Here is a 10,618-nt window from a genome sequence, read left to right as displayed (position 1 = left end):
AGGATGAGATCACCCGCGTCAAATGCTGCTGCAAGACTGGGTTAGATGAGGTCCGAAAACCAGCCACTGACTGAGTATGGCGGTCACTTGGTGACTCACAAGAACATTCTCTTATTACGATAACTTATCAAATAATCACTTTATTTTACCAGTTCCTGCCCAATTTGTCAAATCCTTTTATTAAACTCCCATAGAAGAACAAATTGTATTATTTTGTCCTACCATGAATTTTCATTGGGAATATTTAAAACTTCCAAACTAATTTTCCATTCGTTGGGTGTAAGTCTGGTGAACATTACTTGCACAAGCCAACTCATTTTTAATTATCATTCATGTGGTATCATTCCTGCTCCTTTTTAAAAGCCCTCTAGGACACACACTTGGCTCTCCTAAAACCAGCACTGACCGAACCTACTTCCTTCCCCCTTATCCCCACGGCTACATGTGAAAGAGCCTTTTCCTCAGTTCCACATTATATGTATTAAATTTATACTTTCAGTCTCTGGCTGGGACACACTAGATGTTCAGTAACGTGCTTGAAGAATGGACAGAAGGAAGGGATAGGGAACGTATATGGAGAGAGGGAGAAAGGGAAGATAGGAAAAGATAAAGTATGGAGACTGTCAGTTCCAGCTGGAAAATACCTGAGGCTCTCAGAAAACAGGGCAGTGTCTTTATTCAGACTACTTTTCATGCAAGTTCTAGAGATCCTTGGAAATTAAGCTATATGCCTAGGTAAACTCGGTAAAAACAATTCAAAAGGAAAACAATAAACATACATCAAAATATGTCCAGAGGTGGAAACGGATCGGCAAAGTACCGAATGGTCCTCTATTAACGAGTGCTAAAACTAGTACCTTTTGCAGAGTTCAGAGACCATTAAAAATGAAACCACTTGAATATTCTGTAAAACAGGTTATCCAACCTAGGGAATAAAATCTACTGAATTAATATACATTAATACCCGTGACCAAAGTGTTAAGTGTTAGCTTACGGTAGATTCTCCTGGTCCCAGTAAATTGTTAACTCTCTGGTAACCCACAAGATAAAGAATGCTGTGGAAATCATTGGCCCGAGCTCCAGCTCTGAATGTGACCTTGTAGCAGTCATTAACTTCTGTGAGCTTGCTGCTGTCTGTTAGAAAGAGGACAGCGGTATCTATACTGCTGACCTCAGGGTTGTGAGAATCACATGAGGACATGTGAAAACACCTTGGAAACGTGAAGGTAAGCAGTGTGACTTGTGGTCAGATCACTGCCCAGGTTTTCTGAACCTGATCATAACAATTCTAAAGGTCACAGAGGCAAAAAGCCATTGTGCTTTCCAACACTTGACTCTCTGGAATCCTCTAGAATCCTCCAATACTCCTGCCCCAGGTCTGGAACGCTCTGCCCAGCTCTTGGGAGTGACAGCCTGGTGGGTGTCCCTGGGAGTCATGGAGAAACACTTGTCTCCAGGAGAAGAGAGAGAAGAATCCTAACAGCAAACCAGAGAAGGGGGTGGGGGTAGGAGATAAATGCCATGGGGTTCTCTCCTTTTTTTAAGCATATTAAAGCTTTGAGGGACTTCTACTGTTTCAATTTAATACCATGAAAAACTTTAATTCTTAACCTCATGACTGCAATTCTTAACTTTCTCTGTCTACATAAGCATTGTGCGTCATCAGGATGAAAAAGGGCGTCACAAAGACAGGAAGCCACATCACACTGCCAGCACTTTCCGCCTCCTGTCCTACTGTAATCAAGTACATTACCTCCCGGGAGGGCTGTTCTGGGGCTGTTTCCAGGGAGTCCGGAATTCGAAAAGCATGGAAGAGGTTCCCGCAGTGCTGGCGTCATTTCAGACTCAGCCCAACACAACAAAGCAGCGATTGTGTTTGGTGCTGTTGTGCAGCCAGCTAAGAGCCGGGCCGCCCGTGGGCCAGAGGGCTTATGCAACTGGTATAAAAGGTTCTACGTGGGTACGCAGTTTCTCGGCCCATCAGACGCCTCTGAGCCAAATCCAGTACGCACCTCCTGTTCAGGCCATTGCCCCGTGGCAGGCAGGCCCTGGAGGCCTGGCAGCTGGCAGCGTTAGGGGCCGAGAGCTCCTGGGTCCTCCGCCTACCCGCTGCCGGCGGGCTCCAGCTCCCGCAGCCTGGGCGACAGCAGCTTGCAGCCCACAGCCCTCGCAGCCACGGCCTGCCCGGGCCTGCCCAGAGCTCGGCTCGGCTGAAAGTGCCGATGCCACAGAACGGCTGCCAGGCGAGAGCTGCCGGCAAGTATTCTCATGGTGAAACAACCGCCTCGTTGTTTGGGGTCTCGTGTAAACGTTGCCAAACCTCTGTCATGTCTCTCCTCCCACAGCTCGGATTTGGAAGGAAATCTGATTCATCTGATTTGGTTATTTGGCTAAATAATTACTTGATTATTTGATCAAGTTTGAATATTCTGTTAAATTATAAATTTTTCAAATAATTTCCTATATTAAACCCTTCTGGCCTTTTCTACTTAATTATCCCCTGCATGCCTCTCCCTAAACCTGTGCTTTATCCTCCCCCATTTTTCTACTGGGGAGGGTATATAACCGCTTACTTTCAAAGCATGTTCTGAGATTTCTCTTTCTTGGCACTGCACAGAATAAACACAAACCTGGCTTTCAGGTCTTTCCAAGTCCTCTGTAATGGTTCATATGGGCTATTAGGATTATTATTAGTAATTCATTTAAGGCGAAATTCATTAGGATGAGTAAAATGTTTTTGAGTTCTTTTACTTCACGTGGTTATCAAATGCCCATTTTTTAAGGTCACTACTTTTGCTTAAGGCTCCATTTTTTTAAGCCTCTGTAACATTCCTGGTATGACAAATTCCACCAGCGAATAAAGCACATCCAGCCCTCTGGCCCACTGTGAGTGTTGGTGGGGGCTGCGTGGTGACCAGCACCACGCCCTGTGCTCAGGGTGGGTCTCCAGCTCCTTGGTTCCTTGCCTGGAGGTTGTTTCTACTCAAACACTGAAAGTTCTTGAGATATTTGATACTGAAATACACGATAGGCAGAAAGTGACAATGCCGCCAATCTGAACTGATACATGGATAAACTTTTATTTACCTACCAGAGGGAAAACCAACATTCACTTAAAGCTGCCTAACCTATATTTCCAATACGGAAGGTGTTTAATTTACTATCCACCTTTAAAAGGTTTCAAATAAAATATCGCTAGGAAAATACATAAAGAATTCAGATTATAAAACTCTCCAGATAATTAACGGTCATAATAATGCTGGGACTGCAGTTAAAAAAAGAGCAATTTTCTGTAGTTTACCTGGAAGTACAGATAATCAGTACGAAATCTATACATTAAGTCATAATAGGCAATTATAAGCGAACGGTATCAAACTGTATAACTTTTAAAAATTAACCTGAAGTTGTTATAAACTGTATAAAAATTGACATTATTCTTCCAGTTCTCCCAAAAGCTCTACAAAATCAGTGATGTACCATTCTGCGTTGTCTTTTACTTGTTGTCTGATCACATTTCCTCCAAATCCAATGAAAACATCCTAAGAGGGGGAGAAAAAGGGGGGTAAAGAGTTTAAAAAAACAAACAAAAAAAGATATGGCAGCAGCCTGGGGCAGTAAGTGTTGTTTGAAAGAATAAACTGTTTGTGCAAAGAGAGGTAAAGCCCAGCCTCGAGGGGGTGCCTCCGCAGTTCCCTGGGAGCCTCCTTGCCTCCCCTGTCCCAAGAATGAACGAGTCAGTGCACCACCAGTGCCGCAAATCCATTCAGGCCGGGACACTGCAGGCTGGAAGGAGAACTTAAGCCCCCTTAAAACCAATACAATCACTTACAAAGATACAATCAAAGATAAACCCCCCCTCCCAGGGGGTGTGTTATTCTGGGCTGAAGGAGAGGACAGCCCCATGATCTCCTGGCAGCCCTCCACTTTCCATCATTAAAATTATTTAATGTTACATCTATGCTATTTCCTTCATATCTACCAAGTGATACCTTCTTGTAGTCAATGATCTTTTAAAATGGTATTTTCTCTTTTTCTGCCAGGATACAGGCACATTATACCTGATTTGGACATTCGAAATTCTTTTACTTGCCTTTTCTCTTCACTTTTGTTTTTAGACCACATAAGGGGGAAAAAATAATGAGATTCTTAACCTTCCAGTTAAATTTAGCCTCAGCCTCCTAACTGAGCTTCCCGCCTCTATGGCAGCCCTTTCTGGACGCCCGCACCAACTCAGCTGTCCTAACACACGGGCTCTCTCCTTCTCTGTCCAGAAGCCTTCCAGGGCTTCCCACGACCTAGTGGTAACACCCAATGCCTGCTACATAGCCTTCACCAATTGTTGAAGAGAAAGCCCATTCCCGCTGGTTCTGGCGCCCTGACCTGGGCCTAATACATCCCCACTCTGCTCTACTGCCCCCCTCCCTCTGGAGCTTCATCCCCCTGCCCCCCTCCCCGGTCCTGTCAGGCCTTCATGGGATGGCTGCTAACCTTCCTCCTGATGACACATTCCTCTGACTGCCTCTGAGGGCTACACGCCTGCTTGCTTGGTTCAGTCAGGCCATGTCATCTTCTGATGACTGATAGGGTCCTCCGTTATTTATAGTTTTGTCATTTCTTGACATCGGGATTAGAAGCTCCCTGACAGAACTCTGCATATCTTCCTTCCACGCACTCCTCATTAGACTAGCCCCGCGTTTGTGACTTGGTCAGTCCCAATGTGGGTTGTGAATCATCAAAGTGACTCAAGTCACTGACTCAAGTCACTTAAAAGGATCCAAAGATTCTTTAACCACTTTGGGTTAATCATTTACAGAGACAACTATTTTTAGATCTCAGGGAACTAGGTAATAAAAAGTTCACCACTATTATTTTTGGTTCAGTTTTTCTTAATTTAGAATGAGACGATAAGGGCAAAGTCCTACATGAAGGGGACACATCTTATATTCAGGACACTTGCTATACAGCATGTTTCCTGCTAGTCTCAGAAAACAGCATTCGGAAGAAGAATGAAATGCTTTAACACAGGCACATGATCAAACCTCCAGGAGCCTCAGTTCCCTAATCACTAAAAAGAAGATTATGTATGAAGAAATACTTTATCAAAGATAAAAAGACAGGGGCACTTGGGTGGCTCAATCCATTAAGCATCTGCCTTTGGCTCAGGTCATGATCTCAGGGGTCTTGGGATGGAGTACCACATGGGGCTCCCTGCTCAGTGGGGAGCCTGCTTCTCCCTCTGTCCCTGCCCCTCCCCCTGCTCCTGCTCTCTCTCTCTCTCAAATAATAAAATCTTCAAATATATATATTTTTATATATTACATATATATTAATATATATATTACATATATATAATGTCTTTATATACATAAAGACATTAAAATTTTGGTTACAGTTATAAGAGCTGGCTTCTTATTTGTGGTATGATTTGGGGAAGTGAAGCAAACCTGAAGCACACACTTGGGCTGAGGGGTGACAGGAACGGGTCGTAAACTTCTAAGCGGTTTTCTTCCTTAGGTTTGCAAAAAGTCAGCTGACATCCTAAGATTGAAGTTGTTTTAACTGTTTTGGTTTTTCGCAATGATACGCAGATGTTCTTCTCTAACTCTCACCAGTCTTACCGAGCTCGGAACCAGCCGTTTCGAGTAAAGCTATGAGCCACAGCAAGGAGCACACGTGATACATACGGCAGGAGGGCAGGCTTCCATGTCTGTGGCTCCATCCCCAATCATGACTATTTTCTTAAATTGGAACTTTTCCTTCAAAAGTTTAATAACTTTTCCTTTCCCTCCAGATTCGGCTGTTGGCTGCATTTCATCAAAACCTGCATATTCACCTTAAAAGAGCAGTTAAAACAGCGTCAGTGATCCACAGAATTACAGCAGGAGGGCCAGCTTCGTGCGTAGATGATACCCTCACTTAAATGTCACTGAGAAAGCTAAAAATGGCCCTCAGTAAATGACACAGCCTGGATTTCCACACCTACTTCTCCGCATAAACAACCTTTGCCTTTGAGTCGCAGATACCTCTTGTCCAGGTTATTCCTTTGGGTCATGAACACCATGGGGTCAATCCTCTAGCTGTCACAGCTGTAATTCTCACACCTCGCTGAGGTGGCAGAACACCATGAAACAATATACTCAAGTTTTTTTAAAAAGTTAATATATAATTTCATCTAAGAGGAGATTCCCACTTATATTTGATCAGTTTTCTTTCTTACAGTAGCTACCACACTCCCTATCTATGTTTTTTAATGATCTCTACCTGTAGACCCTTCAAAAATGTTCCATCGGCACATTTCACATTTTTAAATTTACATTATTTGGTTTTAAGGATGTCAGCCACCCCTTGCCATAACTGGAGACCTCGTGAGAGGGTAGTAAACGCAGCTGCAGCTCTGTGAGGGTCCAGAGAAGGGCCAGGAGGCACTTCCAAGGCAGTGACAGTGCAGGGACTAGCTGCTAACAAACTCTCCTTCCTGGGCCTAAATTGGTTCAAATACAGAGGAGCTCTCAAAAAACTGAAATATAACACAGAACAAAATGAGTCACCTGGGCGCACAGGAATCAAGTGCAGACATTTATATAACGAGAGAGATTAGATGAACACTAAAGCCAGGAGAGATGATAGCCTAAGTCTATTTCACAGAGCAAAGGATACTAAGGGGCAAAAGACATCAGTCAAGAGAACCCTTCATCTCAAAAAAAGAAAAAAACAAACAAAAACCAAAAAACAGAGGGCACTATGCTAAGTGAAATAAGTCAATCAGAGAAAGACAATTATCATATGATTCACTCTCATGTGGAATTTAAGAAACAAAACAGAGGATCATAGGGGAAGGGAGGAAGAAATAAATAAGACAAAATCAGAGAGGGAGACAAACCATAAAAGACTTAACTCCAGGAAACAAACTGAGGGTTGCTGGAGGGGAGGTGGGTGGGGGGATGGGGTAGCTGGGTGATGGGCATTAAGGAGGGCACGTGATGGAATGAGCACTGGGTGTTATATGCAACTGATGGATCGCTAAATTCTACCTCTGAAACTAATAATACACTGTATCTTAATTAACTGAATTAATAAAATTAAATTAAAAAAGAATCCTTCATCTCAATATTTAACTCTGAGCCTGCCTTGCTTAAACTGCATTCCAACAGACATTTCATAAAGACACTGAACACTAAAACTGACAAGAAAGGGCAAATGGTACCTTTAAAGTCTTACCATTAAAGTAGAATTTCAGCCTATTGGCAAACACATTGGTTGGCGGGATGTTGAGTTTTGAAGCAACGTGCTCTACAATGCTCCTGAAGCCACCAGATATTAGGAAAACCTGAACATTTCGCTCTTGGAGGCGACTTACTAGCTCCCTGCAAAAAAGGATAGAGAACACCAGACTGATTAATACAAAAGAAAACACATGAAACATGAAAAGGAAACTAGAACACATGTTTTTGTTCTCAAAGCATTTGCCCAAATACATTGGACAAGGTATACTGTTGCCTGGTTCATTATAATGTTTTATGTATGTCTTTCTTTTTTTTTTTTTAAAGATTTTATTTATTAATTTGAGAGACAGAGCTACAGAGAGAGAGAAAGAGAGCACACACAGTGGGAGAGGGAGAGAAGCAGACTCCCCTCTAAGCAGGGAGCCTGATGTGGGGCTTGATTCCAGGCCCCTGGGATCATGACCTGAGCCGAAGACAGACACTTAACCACTGAACCACCCAGGCGCCCCATGTATGTTTTTCTAAATGCACGTAGAAATTTATAGGTGGTGCCGGACTGCTTAGGAAACCATGCTGCCCATGAACCTAGAAACACAAAATGAAGAGGCAGCTTAGGCTCTCCCTGGGGAGAGAGGGAGGGCAGATGACTTGGACAGGGCCAAGCACTCAGACGGGACCATGCGTAAGAGCTGAAGGAAGCAGGCAGAAGGGCGCACTAGGCAACGGTGAGATACTCTCAAGAGGACATGCCCCCAAATGCAGGTGCTGCCAGAGAGACGGCACCCAGAGCGGGGCTGCTCTTACCTTATGCCCGGCGTCAGGTGTGGGGGGTGCTCCGCTATGAGCCTCTGCACCTGCTCCCGGGAGGGCTGGATCAGAGCCAAGCGCTCTGTGAGGGCAGCCTTGAAAGGCACTGCCCCACCCATGGCCCGCCGTGTCCTAGGAGGAAGACCCACAATCAGGCTAGCCAAGTCAGACGTCCCCGAAGTCCACACCATACCTCCCAAGCTCCTCCAACGTCCACCCACAAGGAAGGCGCTGCCTAGGGCCCCACCACACAGCAGACGTGCCACAATGCCATGGGCAAGACCTGGGAATAAACTTACTGAAAGTCTGCTTGAGAATCATATGAATATTTTACGGCCACGTCTCGCATCAAATGCGGCTGACCACGAAATGGTCTGCGACCTGGTGACTGCAGGCAGCCATGGGGAGGGCAGGAGGGACGGAAGGGTCTCACCCAGGCATAAACTGAGAGACTCTGCACCAAAACTAGCTTCCTAGCAAACCACGAAGGCCACACATTCAACCATGACACAAAGCATGGGACGCCTGGTGATCCCCCACCCTGTCATCTTCTTTGGCTAATGATGGTCACCGTTTTCCTGATGGAGCTAAGAGCATGTAGTCCATATTTATTTGTCAGAGGCAACTACTTTTTTTTGCCATAAGAAGTTGTATAAGTGGACGACTGGATGATGTACACTAGTAAATTCAGCTCTGAGTGACGGAAGAAGCTTACTGCCCGTGATATGTAGTCAGGGACTGAAAATCAGGCCATTGTGGCCCTGGTCCTGCATGTCATCCAAAAGCCACTCTCCTTTGCAGTTCTGTATCACTTCATAAAGTGAATAAATACTGCTCCTACATTTCCGACACAGCGTCCTCAACGCCACAGAATTTGGCGAGCTCATCAATTCCTTCTTCTCTGATGACTGTGCTGTCAACATCAAAGCACACTGCGTCCGCGGAACAGAAAAGTTTCCTCAACTCCGAATGGGAGACCATCCTTGGAAGACTCTTCCTCCTACAACAGAAAAAGATAAATATATTTAAAGACGCATCATCATAAAAAGATCCAGTTTTGCCTACTAATGCCAAAACGCCTCGATTCACATCAAAGTCAGTATATCCCACATAAACATGGGCTCATGGGCTCATTCGTTTTTTAACACAAAGTAAGTACCTTCTAATGTCGGGCTCTGGGGATACAAACATGAGCAGGACCCAACTCTTCTCCCAGGAACTCAGACTAGTGAAGGCACCAGCTTACAAATATATTTGATGTTCGACCAATATTCAACTATTTTGACCTAACAGTTATAGAATAAGGCAAGAGCTGAAGTGGAAATGCACAGAAGGTACTAACGATACTATGGGCATACAGAGAAAATGCTTAACCTCCCCATGAGACAGGGCTGCCAGAGGCACAGAAATTCGAACTGAATCTTGAAGGGTAAGTGACCTGAGTGGGTTCTCAAAGCGCAGGGTATCAGTTCGGTGTGTGCTGGGGGTAGGGGGCAGGGAGATGGAGGCAAGAAGAGAGGGTAATGACGGCAGAGAGAAGAGCAGGGGCAAAGGCAAGGAGCAAGACTGACGGCTGACGCGCTGGAAGGTACCCAGTGGAGTCAGCTGCCAGGCGGTGCACCAGCACGGGCCCTGGGCCAGGCTGACGAGTTTGGATTTTAACATCTAGGTCATGGGAAACCCTGAAAGGCTTTTTGCCACGGAAGAGAGGTCAGAGCTGAACTGCACATCTGTTAGTAACCAGTATAGAGGCGGTAATTGAGGGTATGGCCTGACGAAAGTCACCAGAGAGTGAAGGGAGGGGGAAAAGAAGAAAGCCGAGGACAGAGTCTGCAGGAACAGAAAGGATCAGATCAGGGGCCTGAGAAGGAAAAGGAAAAGGAGGCCGAGACTCACAGGAAGAGACTGAGAGACCACAGTGCTGCAGAAGCTACGGAGGATAATTTCAAAAGGAATTCTGAGGGGTTTTTATTTTTTAAGAACACCACTGGACTAGAATCTTTGGGGTAAATGGAATCCTAAAGGTTGCCTAGACCAGTCTCCCATCAAGTATGTCATGTACGAGGCCACACAAATGATGCCAATAACCTATATTTAGAACAGACACGAGCTAAAAACAGATTCAAGGCCCTGGCCAACCCATCTTGTAACTGATTTCTAACCATTGCATCTGGCAGAATGATCCAGGACAAAGTTGTGCGAAAATGTTTTGAGGCAAGGGGAGGCAAATTATAGCCAGTAGGCCAAATCAGCCTATTTTTGCAAAGCCTGTGAAGTAAGACTAATTTTCACATTTATTTTTAAAAAAATTTTTTTTTCAAGTAGGCTCCACACCCAGCATGGAGCCCAACACAGGGCTTGAACTCACCACCCTGAGATCAAGACCTGAGTTGAGATCAAGAGTTGGACACTTAACTGACGGAGCCACCCAGGCACCTCTACATTTTAAATAAATGAAAAAAAATCAATAGAATAAAACTTTGTGACATACAAAAACTGCATGAATTTCAAAATTCAGTGTCTGTAGCTAAAGGTTCAGTAGAATGCAGCCATGATCACTTGATTACGTGTCCACCGCTGCTTTCGCA

At 44.7% G+C, this 10,618-nt stretch overlaps 1 protein-coding gene across 16 annotated transcripts in view; it reads right to left on the bottom strand.

The window, feature by feature from the left end:
• Positions 1–3,056: 3,056 nt before the first annotated feature.
• The window catches only part of PSPH (phosphoserine phosphatase), a 45,549-nt gene continuing 37,987 nt past the window's right edge, over positions 3,057–10,618 (bottom strand). For 15 of the 16 annotated variants that reach the window (XM_034670057.1, XM_034670060.1, XM_019806493.2 and 12 more), the window contains 5 exons: positions 8,872–9,030; positions 8,028–8,162; positions 7,219–7,364; positions 5,685–5,833; positions 3,057–3,539 (listed from right to left, as the gene is read on the bottom strand). In XM_034670057.1, coding sequence (XP_034525948.1) covers positions 3,432–3,539; positions 5,685–5,833; positions 7,219–7,364; positions 8,028–8,162; positions 8,872–9,011 — 678 coding nt within the window. In that variant the 5' untranslated portion in view covers positions 9,012–9,030 and the 3' untranslated portion in view covers positions 3,057–3,431. Of the gene's footprint in view, positions 3,540–5,618; positions 5,834–7,218; positions 7,365–8,027; positions 8,163–8,871; positions 9,031–10,618 lie in introns of all 16 variants that reach the window. The other variant, XM_034670053.1, reaches the window with a different exon arrangement.

This window comes from Ailuropoda melanoleuca, chromosome 10 (assembly GCF_002007445.2).
Source record: "Ailuropoda melanoleuca isolate Jingjing chromosome 10, ASM200744v2, whole genome shotgun sequence".
Classification (NCBI taxonomy): Eukaryota; Metazoa; Chordata; class Mammalia; order Carnivora; family Ursidae; genus Ailuropoda; species Ailuropoda melanoleuca.
This window is presented reverse-complemented; position numbering and strand designations above follow the sequence as displayed.